This window comes from Phaethon aethereus (genome assembly GCF_964289735.1).
Source record: "Phaethon aethereus genome assembly, chromosome: 20".
Classification (NCBI taxonomy): domain Eukaryota; kingdom Metazoa; phylum Chordata; class Aves; order Phaethontiformes; family Phaethontidae; genus Phaethon; species Phaethon aethereus.
This window is the reverse complement of record NC_138596.1, coordinates 12,885,570-12,899,782: the sequence shown is the minus strand read 5'-3', so window position 1 is coordinate 12,899,782 and position 14,213 is coordinate 12,885,570. Positions and strand designations below refer to the sequence as shown.

Sequence of the window (14,213 nt, the reverse complement as noted above, 5' to 3'; positions counted from 1 at the left end):
AAACGTGAGCAATACAAAGTGAAAGCCAGAAAACAAAAAAGTTCACTTGGATGTCTGCTTTACATATGTAAGGTATAAACATATGAGGGGCAATGACTTAGTTGTAAGTTTCAAGTATGAAAAAGCAAATTCTCACAAAAGCAAAATCAAATATTACATGATGTGGTGGGTTGACATTGGCTGGCTGCCAAGTGCCCACCAAGTCCCTCTATCACTCCTCCTCCTCTGCAGGACAGGGTGGGAGAAAATAAGATAAAAAAACCTTGTGGGTCAAGATAGAAGCAGTTTAATAAAGAAAATCAAAAGCTGCATGCAGAAGCAAAAGTAAACAAAAAAGAATTTATCCTCTACTTCCCATCAGCAGGCAACATCCAGCCACAGGCTGGGAAGAAGGGCCTTGTAGTGGTTGCTTTGGAAGACAAACACCTTAATAACGAATGCCCCCCCTCGCCAAGTTCTCTTAGCTTTTATTGCTGAGCACATCATATGGTACAGAATAGCACTCAGGTCAGCTTGGGTCAGCTGTCCTGGCTATGTCCCCTCACAAACTCTTGCCCACCCTCAGCCTACTGGCCTTTTTTGGTGGGGGTGGGTTTGGAGAGACAAATGTGATGTGAGCACTGCTCAGCAGCAGCCAAAACACCACAGCCTTACAAGCCTACACATAGTAGCCTTATCAACCTTCCGAGCTACAAATAGAAAGCACAGCACTATGACAGTTGCTATGGGAAAAGTTAACTCCATCCCAGCCAGACCCGATACACATGTCCGTACAAAGAAAGTGTTAATTAAGAACTTCTTTTGAACTTACTTAGTTAAAAAAAAAAATTCCTCCTGTGAACTACTACCTTATATTTCAAACAGCAATTAATAATAGTGAGCATTGAGAGGGGAGAGGGACAGCACCTTCCTGAAGAAATGTTTTCTTCCAAATTATTATTTCTGTAGATTTTATTCTTTTGTCCTTAGAACTGTATGGACTGAAGACCAGACCAAATGTTTAGCTGACTCTGGGAATAGCATTCATGATCCTGAGACAAACAAGACGTTCCCTATAAAAGACTGTCCATTTGACACTTAGAAAGGGTTTCACAGCACCCAACATGAAGAGCTGGGAGGCAGAGGAAAAACACCCATATTTATTTTTTTCCTTTCATATTTAGCATCTTTTTCCTTTTTCTTTCTCTCTTTCATTCACTTTGTCTCTCTCTCATTTGGTGAGAATAAAAGACATTTTGAATGCCAAATGAAATTGCTTGTCAGATGTGGTCTGGACCCCTTGGATTTTTACATTCATACATGGTTTAACATAATGAGACAGAAAACTGGCCATTCAGATTTAAGAGATTAACACAGAACAGCTTTTGAGATGATGGCTCCTATAGTAGTAAGTACATTTCACGTAGTGTGATGTTGGTTTAGTCTGTTCATAGAAATAAACTGTGTTGGTATAGCAGATTTGTTTTGGTCAACTTATGGATGGTACGCTAGTTTTCTAAGTGTTGCTAAAAGCTATTACAGAACTTTTGTCCTCCCACTTCACAAAATGAAATTGTCTCAAATTTATGTCTTAGTTCACAAAGAAACCTGAAAGGAGAATTTCCTATGTTATTCACTGCATTGATTCATTTGTACTGAAAGAGTGCTCCTCCTTCTTCACTTTTTAAATAATGATGAAAATGCAAGCATTTGTAAAAAAATCACACAATCTAATTTCTGTTCCAAGGCTAGCAAACACCCTGTGTTATCCCTTGAATTGTAATTATTTATACACACATCAGCAATCTTTATGGATGACTCATGCTACTAATAATACCTCCGAATTACCAGGTCTGACTTCTGGACAAAGGAGCTCACAGCAATACTACTGTATTTTACTGAGGGAATCATGGTCCCTCAGTAGACTCCGATATGGTAACGAGGTTAGTGAAAGACTTGGTATCAATACTGACAACCTTGGAAATCTGCACTGGTGAATTCCAGAGATTAACTTTAGATGTACTGTACTGTAGATAGGTTTTTCATCTCAACCCAATAGGTTTTACGCTACTTATTAAAAATATGAAAGCTACTAATAAATCATCTTAAAAATGCTCCTCTTTGCCATCCAGGTAAAGCTGTTCTCCAGAAAGGCAAATAACTGTACATCCCTTCTCTACAACCTCTGCAAATTAAGTCTTATTTCCGAAATCACATTGTTTTCTTTCATATAAGATCAATGGATTTGTTTCGCCTAGTAAAATGAATGCTGGTATGTGTGAAATCAATCTTGATATGTGGGATAGAATTTGTTACTGTTAAGAACTTCTGATGGTGAATATCATAAAGGAAGAAAATTATTTAAGACAAAGAACAGTGCTAACCTAAGTACAAGCTGGCTATGTAGAAATTTGCAGTAAAAATCAGATCTTTTACAACTACCAGAGGAGTGATGTTCTGGACCAAGGATGTGCTAAAGCTGGGCATATGCATGGAAAAGGATCAATTCTCTGACAGCCCTTACAAGATAATTCTGTAACTGCAACAAAAGCCCATACTTGAAACTGATTACGTCCTCCAAAAACCCTCTGATATAAAATGGGTTTTCCCATATTCTTCAGTGGAGAATTTCTGTAATTAAAATTATTTCCTTACTCAAATTTTCAAATGAAGTTTTATACCTGCAAGATCTTCTTTGGAGGAAACCAGTCGAGGAGAGCTGTTACCTGGCTCAATTCTTAATGATAATCTGGAAAAACAAGTTTTTAGAGAAATTAACAAAAAAAATTTCTCAATAAAAGTTGAAAGAAACTGAAGAAATTAATTGTTTTGGCAGTGATAAGCAGGAATTCTACTTTGTTGGAAGTGTAGTTACTTATTTTGTTACGTAACAAAACAATTTTTTTAAAGTCACTACCTGTTAATCCAAGAAAGAAACTGAGGTAAGTCTATGAAAACAGATATGGAAATTGGTATTTTATATTCCCCATCAGTGTAAAAACATTAAAAACCCTCAAAAAGTTAGTAAATTTATGACAGCATTTCAAAATATCACGTATGGCTTCACTATCACTTTCCTTACTACCTTGTCTTTCATATATACAGAGTTTTATGGGGAACACCTTCCAGTCCATTCTCCACAGTATTCAAGCATTGTCAACTACGTTTTAGTGTGAAGTTCGTCAACAAACCTATGGTCCCTTTTCATGTTTTAGAACTTCTATTCTTCTGATAGTACTAGATTCTTTTAACTAGCCAAAGTAACATATTTCTAGTAGGTAATGAATCATTCCTTTCCAGATTATCTCTTCTTTCTGTCAATGTGACTTCCATGACCAGGAAGTGGCAATGTGCCTCTCCTAGAAGCCAACAATGAGAAAGTTACAATAAAATAACTCAGTGCACAATTCAAATGTTAATCATATGGGAATTCCTTTCAGTATGACAAAATGGCAAAAAAACCTTAATGAAGTCTTTCCCTGTAAATAGGGCCCTACTGTGTGAATTTATCTTCCATGCCTGCAGAAATGTTCCTGTTGCATCCCTTGCACAGTAGTTACTCCTTTGTTCATTTTGATCATCATCTGACCTGTTCCTCACTATATTAGAGGTTGATTGCTCCCATGCTGTGAGCTTGATTTTTGCACAGAAAGCTTTTAAAAAAAAAAAAAATCTTGGTTTTAAGAATCTCCTGCAGAACTGTGCTATTTACAGATACTTAGAAATTTGGGTATTAAGTTCATTATAGTGGGTTAGCTCATACTTGACAAACCAAAGTCCTTATGCAAAACAGAACACTCATTTCAACCTGTTTCACACAATTGTTCTCCAGAGAGAAGCAGACAACCCTTCTCTTGCTAACCCATCAATTTTCCACAACTGCTGTTCTATTTCTGTCTATACAAGGGAGCTGTTACCTATCCTTCCCCACATGTGATAACTGCATGTTTTCGTTTCTGCCAGCTTTAAGGAACTAATTTCTGATGTTCTTTCCTTATCCTGTTATCAAATAAATTATTGAGTTTTATTCGTCCCCTGTGGCAACAGACACAGTTTATGTGGTCACTCTGGAAACATTTGTCTAGTAAGCCCACTGCAAAAAGATATGACTGCAATTCAGTCCATGTAAGCAAATAGCTTCTCCATTTTACAATTATGTGATTTGTAACACATTCTTCCTGAAAATTTCTTGCTTTGTTAGAGTAAAAGGAGTTTACATCTGTAAGTAAGGATTACAGACTAGACTTTTAAGCATGCTGAACTGAATTGTGCACATTAAGCAGGTCCAGTCTATCATTTCAGATAATAATTTACAGAATCAGGTGTTTTTCAGAGCAATTGTGAGAGGACTACCTCACATATCTGAGAAGGCCACAAACCACTTGTCCAACTTTATGTTTTCCATCAACTTAATTAGCTCACTATGTATCAAGCTCCAGGACCCAGCACAACTCTCGCATGTTTGAAAAACAGCATGAATACGTACATAAGCGGAAGTGCCATGACCTGCTATCAGATTTAAGGCAAGAGCATTCTTACACCATCTTTAGTGACCAGAACATCTGACAAAAGCAAGTAAGACCACCTTCCATGCAACTACTTGTACTATAGTATTTCTCTCTTTCTGTTTAAAAATATTCTTGTAAAGAAGAAAAAGGGGCAATAACAGCAGAACGCAAAACCTAACAATTTTATGCTTTTAACAAGGTTTTAGAATGAGGCATGGTATCATTATACAATCTAGAAAGCACCCGTGGCATGTGCTGCACTTAGAAGTTCACTGACAAAGCAACAAGTGACTCTTCAGTGCTATAAAATGAGATTACATCACTCTCCAGCAGTCATCTCTCTAGAAAATGTGAAGTTAGATAATGTTGTTTATCTGTTTGGTTATGTTAAAGTACACTTTGAAATCTTAGCCCTTCCCAAGTCTCTGACAGTTTGGTCATTTACTTCAACAATGCCAGAATTCTGCAATGTTTTCAAAATAACAAAAATGAAATTTAACTACTCAACTTAGGAAAATACAGGATGTATTAAAAGAACAACCAATAAATATGAGTCTAAATTTGAGTTTTGGTAAACATAAAATACTCATACTGACATGTTTAACAACATATTTAAAATAAATTGTGAGAAAAGAGAATATATTCTAACAATGAGATGTCATTCCTGGACCACCTTTTCTCCTCTTCCCTCTCTCCCCCAGAAGGCTGGAAACAATAAAAAACATTTTTCTTTCAAAGAGGAGATACGGACAGTCAGTACAGTTTCAACCAGTCTTGGCTTGTTTGTCACGACCCAAATTCATTTTTACAATTCCTCTGACACTGCATTTTCCACTGAGAAGCACAGGTTACATGCGTGCACACACATGCTCATCTGCTCTCACCTTGCTACGTGTGCATATACTTATGCCAGTAGCACGAGCAATGTCTCCCAAATCGTACTCACTGAGTACCAGAATCTCTGGTCCCTCAGATGCTTAATGTGATACTATCAATAGGTCTGTGCAGACTTTGACACCTGATGTGCTTAGAACCAACATTCATCATTCATATCCATCACATACCAAATCATATTCTCACAGCTCGCTGTCCCCAATGATATTCACTACTATTACTAGAAGTAAAAAACTACCTTTGTTCCACCATGCCTAATAAACCACTCATAACTCATAAAGACATGCTCTTTTTTGTGTTCGCATCTGTATATGATCAGAAATTCATCTTCTAAGTCACTATATTCATCCAATATCACAGCACTGTTAGGAGTTTTTTTTCCTCAGGAATTCTTCTCAAAAACAAAATCTTTGCTTTACCAGGGCGAGGAAGCCTAGTCTTAGTGCAAGGTCTAAGTGCTGACGTATGAAATTTCAACATTCCAAAATTATACAGCAATAGTTCAGCTAAGAGACATGGCAGGATAAATCCTAGATATCAACCTCAGAAACTGCCCACTAGAAACTGAAATTCCAAACTCAAGGAGTTGGTATTAACAAACTATGGCAAATTGAAAACTAGAAGTAAAACCTCTAGAGAGGGGAAAAAAACCCCATCACATTACTGAATTAACAAGCCACCAATTTACCTTTGGGAATTAAGACAAAGCTTTTAAAGAACAAGGCATAGGGACAGTATGTGAAGGCTTTGTTCTTGGATAGCAAAAAGATGATGTAAACAATTTCTTTTTTTTTTTTAAAAGGCTGATACTCACGTGTTAGACTGGCATGCTCTGTAAAGTAAGTCAGACCTCTATCCCAACCTAGTCTTAAATAACACTCTGCTACTGAGTGCTGCCATATAGCTCATTTAAGAGTAACCTTCCTGACAAGCAAGAAAAGAGGAACATTACATAATGCAGAAAATAAAATAGGTAGCCAGTCTTGAACATAGTTTTGTTTCATAGGAGTATGCTCTCCAGTACAGGATGAAACTACTGATAGGACAGAAAAGCTACTTTACTGAGTTTTCCTAATATTAAGCACGAGAGTGAAGACAGAGAATAGCCTTACATGAAAAAGAAATTTAGCTGCTCCTTGAGGAGGCTGAACAAAACTTACTCATCTTTCTTGAGACAAGGAAGATCTAAGTTGCAATAAGGCAGTGCAGTCCTCAAAGCTGTCACTCAGGGCATTTCTGACCAGTATTTGTGTATGAGGCAAAATGGGTCTGACATATCTGGAACATTTTGGGCTGCCTGCGTAGCACTTAAACAGTAGGTCCAACAGTTTCTGGAAGCTTCACTGTCCCTGAGAATGTCCTGTGGAAGAGGCAGCCAAGTCACAACTATAGCTATTGATCCACATGGCCACTGGATCAATAGAAATCTCAGACTAACAGTGAAGGTTCCCCCTACCTCTGCCTTTGACAACAATTCTTGGTGGAAAAGGTCCGGGGAGTATAGCTGCCTGGGAGGCCCATTTAAGACGGACTGTGGCCAAGGTTCACTGTTACAAGTACTAATATTTTTTAAGCATCTGCCATACAATTCCTGCTAGCGTAAGACTGAGAACAGAATGGTGCAGCTGCCACTTTTATAGCACCATCATTATTAGGAGTCAGTATAACGTTTTAATTGCGTATTGATTTCTCTCGGATGCTTTCCCATAACATCTTGTCTATCTGAATCTAAATTTGAACTGATCTTTCTGTAAATCATCTTATCAGTATATTGGAATATCAGTGTCTTGCCTAATATGCTCTAAAGAACTGAACTATATGTATAGATAGCAGCCTACAGAATAGGATTCCAAACCTGATTGCTCTGTCCAGATAACATTGTCACACAAATAATAGTCTTCAAACCAGCTTTACTCAAAGAACAACTGTGGAGAATACCAGGCCTGACCTAATGATACAAAAAGGTCAGCAAAAAAACTAGTTTTGGAACTGCTGCAAGGCATGGCAGGTTAGGAAAGGATGCAGCACAGTACCGCAATGTTTGGATAGCACTGTCTAGCTCAGGGAAAACCGCGTACCTGGGGACAAGCACTCGTCTTGCACTCCTGGCGGAGGAAGAAGATCCTGCAGCAACTGCATCATGGTATCTCTGAAGCCCACTGGCTGCCAGTGATGCCCTGAGATAACAATGATTAGCAATACATTTTGGGTTTAACAGGAGGGAATCCTGATGCTTTAGGTCCTATTTTTGCCCCCTTAGTCTTCTAACTAGCATATGTTGTAATTTCTCAGCTTCTGCAGAGAAAAGCATATGGGCTGAGCAAAAAGATCTATTATTTTTAGGATATGACATCATTGTCAGGGGTTTTCTGGAGTGTTCCTACTTGCTGACAAGCACAAATCTAAAGTAAGCAATTGGACTGGCACAAAAAATGGTAGAGAAAAGCTTTGTTTATGTAAAGTGGCTGCCAAATTTTCCTTTTCAGTGTAATTGAGGTTCTCATTTGGCGAAACGTGTGTTGGGATCCTGCCAATACATTTTAGGGCAACTATCTAAGCTTCTCTCCCTGACAGCCTGGTACTGAGATTGTTCTGTTCTTCCTGCCAAAGGTCAAGCATATGTCTCTTCAAAATACACTAATGCTCTCCCTGGCTCAAAAAGAGCAGTCACTGGAAAGAGAAGGAGAGCAGAGATTCTTTCTCACTGTAAAAACTTAGCACTCTTTGCCTTTTTAAGGCTTACAGTTTCTTCTGGCACGGGACCAGATAATGCAATGAAACTAAAGATCCACTAGGGAAAACTGAGAGGAAAATGTGAAATGAAATATTCAAAACAAAATCCAAAAACTTCTTATCACATACAAAGATGGAAGAGGAACGAGAGTTCTCTTTAAGGGTAGCTGAGATGAGTTCTGATGAATACAGACTTTAATTTAAAGCTTTATTCTGATGAAACAAACATGGTAGAAAAAGGTCAAAGTTCTCCAATATATACAAACTGCAGCAACTTTACTATGCTAAGAATCAAATCTTTCCCTCTTGGCAATACCTCTTGTGACTTCCGCGCAGTTCTTCCTTGCTATAATGAAGCCTAGAGAGAAAACTGCTAAATTTGATTGAAATATTCTCACAAATAACTAAATCAAAAGAAAAAGTACTAAATGATCTTTTAAGATACATCGAATACCTTCCAGCATTATCAGCAAGGCTGCTGCTGAAGTTAAAATGATTTTCAAATTTAAACTGGAATTACTCATGACTTGCAGTTTTTCCAAACGTTATGTTACAGTGTCATATACGTACAGAAACCACTTGCTTAATCTATTTTTCCTAAGATAATACAGTTCATGAAAGCTAGTGTATATATAATGTTAACGTTGATGCATCATCAGGAAACTCCATCTAAAAATCAAATGAAGCAACATGACCCGTTTTTTGAATCCAATCCAGGGGCCTATACCATTCTTCACCTTTACCAATTGCTACTCAGTTTAATTTTGCTCTATATTGGCAACTTTAATGAAGCATGGATGTGGAAAATTAGCAAATAATTTTTTGTTAAATTTTAACACTGAGATTTAAATCACAAGACTACCCTTAACACAAGTCTTGACCTTTTCAAAGGGCTATGCACAATGCTAATGTTCAATGTGCATCTGCTGCACAACGCACCTTTATTTGTGAAATGTATACAATGACATAAGACTGAGAAAAGGAAGAACATACACATACTCTGTATGATCCTGCCATGAGCACTCTCGCAGGGATTCTAATTCCATGAAGCAAACAAATTTTGCTACAAAAACATCACAGAAACACATTCTTTTTTTCCAAATAATTTTCCTTCACAAACATCACTATTCTTAGTATCGGTGATCAACCAGACACAAAAGCCCAAACCTATCAAACCACAGCCAAGTATGATCTTTTGCAGTGAACTACCCCATGCTATTTCAGTTTCTTTTGCTGAAGTTTACCCTAAGCAAGGGGACACATTTTTGATGTTTTCTTTCTATTTCAAGTATGTCCTGATAATCACAGAATCACACAGAATCACAGAATCACTAGGTTGGAAAGGACCTTCAAGATCATCAAGTCCAACCATTAATCCAGCACCACCATGTCCCCTAAACCATGTCCTGAAGCGCCACATCCACACGTTTTTTGAACACTTCCAGAGATGGCGACTCCACCACCTCCCTGGGCAGCCTGTTCCAATGCCTGACCACCCTCTCAGTGAAGAAATTTTTCCTAATATCCAATCTAAACCTCCCCTGGTGCAACTTGAGGCCATTTCCTCTTGTCCTATCACTAGTTACTTGGGAGAAGAGACCAACACCCTCGTCGCCACAACCCCCTTTCAGGTAGTTATAGAGAGCGATGAGGTCTCCTCTCAGCCTCCTCTTCTCCAGACTAAACAACCCCAGTTCCCTCAGCTGCTCCTCATAAGACTTGTGCTCCAGACCCCTCACCAGCTTTGTTGCCCTTCTCTGGACACGCTCCAGCACCTCAACATCCTTCTTGCAGTGAGGGGCCCAAAACTGAACACAGGATTCAAGGTGCGGCCTCACCAGTGCCGAGTACAGGGGCACGATCACTTCCCTGCTCCTGCTGGCCACACTATTCCTGATACAGGCCAGGATGCTGTTGGCCTTCTTGGCCACCTGGACACACTGCTGGCTCATGTTCAGCCGGCTGTCAACCAGCACCCCCAGGTCCCTTTCCGCCGGGCTGCTCTCCAGCCACTCCTCCCCAAGCCTGTAGCATTGCATGGGGTTGTTGTGGCCAAAGTGCAGGACCCTGCACTTGGCCTTATTAAACCTCATACAGTTGGCCTCTGCCCATCGATCCAGCCTGTCCAGATCCCTCTGCAGAGCCCTCCTACCCTCCAGCAGATCAACACTCCCACTCAGCTTGGTGTCATCTGCAAACTTACTGAGGGAGCACTCAATTCCCTCATCCAGATCATCTATAAAGATATTGAACAAGACCGGCCCCAGAACCGAGCCCTGGGGAACACCGCTTGTGACCGGCCGCCAGCCAGATTTAACGCCGTTCACCACAACTCTCTGGGCTCGGCCATCCAGCCAGTTCCTCACCCAGCGAAGAGTAAACCCGTCTAAGCCACGAGCCGCCAGTTTCTCCAGGAGAATGCTGTGGGAGACGCTGTCAAAGGCTTTACTAAAGTCCAGGTAGACAACGTCCACAGTCTTTCCCTCATCCACTAGGCGGGTCACCTGGTCATAGAAGGAGATCAGGTTGGTCAAGCAGGACCTGCCTTTCATGAACCCATGCTGGCTGGGCCTGATCCCTTGGTTGTCCTGCACATGCCCTGTGAGCACTCTCAAGACGAACCGCTCCATGATCTTCCCCCGTATGGAGGTCAGGCTGACAGGCCTGTAGTTCCCACGATCCTCCTTCTGGCCTTTCTTGTAGACGGGCATCACATTGGCAAGCCTCCAGTCTTCTGGGACCTCCCCTGTTAACCAGGACTGCTGATAAATGATGGAGAGTGGCTTGGCAAGCTCCTCCGCCAGCGCTCTCAGTACTCTCGGGTGGATCCCATCAAGCCCCATAGACTTGTGGGTGTCCAGGTGGTTTAGTATGTCCTTGACTGCTTCCTCTTGGATTATGAGGAGTACATTGTGCTCTCCATCCCCATCTTCCAGCTCAGGGGGCTGAATACCCTGTGGATACCTGGACTGGCTATTAAAGACTGAGGCAAAGAAGGCATTAAGTACCTCAGCCTTGTCCTCGTCCTTGGAGACAATGTTCCCCGCCATATCCAGTAGGGGATGGAGATTCTCCTTGCCTCTCTTTTTGTTGTTAATATATTTGTAAAAACATTTTTTATTATCCTTTACGACTGTGGCCAGACTGAGCTCTAGCTGGGCTTTTGCCTTTCTAATTTTGTCCCTGTGCTTGACCTAACAAGATCCTTGTATTCTTCGTGAGTTGCCTGCCCCTTCTTCCAGAGGTGATAAACTCTCCTCTTTTCCCTGAGTCCCAGCAAAATCTCCCTGTTCAGCCAGGCTGGTCGCCTTCCCCGCCAGCTCTTCTTACGGCACATGGGGACCGCCTGCTCCTGCGCCTTTAAGATTTCCTTCTTGAAGACTTGGACCTGGTCTTCCTGGACCCCTTTGTCCTTCAGGACTGTCTCCCAAGGGACTCTCTCAATCAGCGACCTGAACAGGCCAAAGTCTGCCCTCCGGAAGTCCATGATAGCAGTTTTGCTGACCCCTCTCCTTACTTCCCTCACAACTGAGAATTCTATCATGTCGTGGTCGCTAAGCCCAAGACGGCCTCCGACCACCACATCTCTCACCAGTCCTTCTCTGTTTGTAAACAGCAGGTCCAGTAAGGCACCTCCCCTGGTGGGCCCACTCACCAGCTGTGTCAGGAAGACACACTCCAGGAACCTCCTAGACTGTTTCCTCTCTGCCGTGTTATACTTCCAGCAGATGTCCGGTAGGTTGAAGTTGCCCACAAGAACAAGGGCCAGCGAATGCGAGACCTCCGCCAGTCGCTTATGGAATGTCTCATCTGTCTCGTCATCCTGGTTGGGTGGCCTGTAACAGACTCTCAGCAGGATATCTGCCTCATTGGCCTTCCCCCTCATCCTTACCCACAAGCACTCTACTTGGTCTTCACAATCTTCGATTTCTATGCAATCAAAACACTCCCTAACATACAGAGCCACCCCACCACCTCTCCTTCCCTGCCTATCCCTTTGGAAGAGCTTATAACCATCCATTGCAGCACTCCAGTCATGAGAAGCATCCCACCATGTTTCTGTGATGGAGAAGTTCTTGGAGAAGTACTTGGAGAAGTTCCAAAAGAATACCTTGTCTGAATGGTTTTACTTTTAGAATTATTCTCTCAGGAAAAGCAAAGTTCCACACACATTTATCACAAGAATCTGTATCGACAGATTTGGCTGAGGAATAGTACTGTGCGCACAGTGGCCTGAACCAGAGCTAAGTGGAACAGTTTTGGTAGTTATGTTCAAAATCAAAGAGAAAAGACAAATCACTTGACTCATGCTATGCTCAAACATGTGGGTTTTTGTCTCCGTTATGGTGACACCTTTTTTTCCTGAACTGTCTCAGTAGGATTTTGCATCTGTATGCCAGCAATATCAGCTATAATTGCAGAGTAATGTAGAATGGTTAGGGTAGGTCATTCTTTATGCTCATATGTACATGACCCCACACTGGTTACACACATGTCTTCTGATTCACTGGATTTGCTCTTTTCTTTTCACAAACGCTAACTGGTAGCCTTCATTTCATTAACTTTTCAAGTTGATCAAGTTTCAACTTAAAATTATTTAATTATTTGTCTCTCTACTCCAATTAAGAAGCCGTGCCAGAATTCCATTACTCTGATGGTTAGGAACCATATTTCAACATTTAGCTTCTAAATTTTTTTATTCTTTTTTCCTTGTACTACCATTACAATTTAGTTTAAATTGCTCTTTACCCTCCCTATTTTCTCCCAATTGTGTTTATACATAGTGATTCTATTACCTAAACTTCTCCTCTTCTAGGCTAAAGCCAAACCTAATTCTTTATGTCTGGTGTTACAAGACAGACTTTATTCACCTAATTGCACCAGAATTTTTTAAACCCACTCTAAGCATGGATGGCCAGAATTGCGCACAGTACTCCACATAAGGTCTCACCAGCTCCTTTCGAAGCAGTATTAACAACTTAATTTTTTATAGAAACACTATATTTGATCGGGAGTAGGGATGAATTTATCTCTTCATGGATGTATCTCACTTCTGACAGACATTTGATCATATGGCTGATCACAAATTATTGTTAGAATAAATCTATAATATTTTGATTTTTGTGTGACTATCATTTTAGTCATCAGGCCACCTGATTCTTCCGTTGTGATATCTAAACAATCTTCTACTTCGATGAACCCTTCCAACACTGTTTTATTAGCATATGATCTATATACCCAAAATGCCAAGACAAAGTTCTTAACTGAAGTACTTAATAAAACTGGCAACAAGACTGGTTTTGAAGTAGTTCATCAGCAACCTTGCTCTCCAGAACATACTATAAAATCTTTCATACCACCATCATATTACTGAACATCTGGTTGCCTTGAATACTTTTAATTCTGCTCACCTAAACAGAGTTACTATATTTGTCAATAGTCAAGTATATACCACTGTAAACAGAGATACTGTATTTGTCAATAGTTAATTATATAGCATTGCACCTACCTTGGTTAAGTTATTTAAAACCTTGGCTGCTAGACCTATGATTTAATGTGCTAGTTCTTTCAGAATTATTGGCTAGGGATTATCACCTCCTTTAACTGAAGCACATTCACATATTGACCAATGTGCTCTATGGTGTCTATTTCACACCATTGTGTGGGTGAGCTCTTCTCCACCTCTTTTTGTAAGCATTGCTTTAACATGCTGAAACCCCCAAAATCATCAAGTTTGTATCTTAAGTACCAGCTTATTAAAAATAATAGTTTGAAATGGGAAGATGTTTTTTATATATTATTTACAATAGCATAGAGTCAATGGTGGACATCTTGGAGATGGCTTTAGGGTTCCTGAACAAAATTCCCGGAATACAACCATCATGTAATAGAATAAAGACTAGATTTTCATCTGCTTTTAACTTTTAAAAAGATATTTCATTTTGGAAATCTAGTTAAGAGTCATGAAGGAAGACTATCATTCTGGATTTTACTCAGGCATCCTGGTATTATCAGCTCCATTACTAAAATATTAAGAACACCAGACAAACCCAAAAACATCTTCAGTCAACAATTTTTTGTTCAACTCTTAATCCAACT

At 40.2% G+C, this 14,213-nt stretch overlaps 1 protein-coding gene across 5 annotated transcripts in view; it reads right to left on the bottom strand.

Annotated features, from left to right (window-relative positions):
- RALGPS1 (Ral GEF with PH domain and SH3 binding motif 1) overlaps positions 1 to 14,213 on the bottom strand; it is a gene marked incomplete at both ends in the record, with an annotated part of 108,004 nt that overhangs the window by 20,248 nt on the left and 73,543 nt on the right. For all 5 annotated transcript variants that reach the window (XM_082008919.1, XM_082008915.1, XM_082008916.1 and 2 more), the window contains one exon: positions 2,661 to 2,728. In XM_082008919.1, the coding sequence (XP_081865045.1) occupies positions 2,661 to 2,728 (68 nt within the window). The remainder of the gene's footprint in view (positions 1 to 2,660; positions 2,729 to 14,213) is intronic.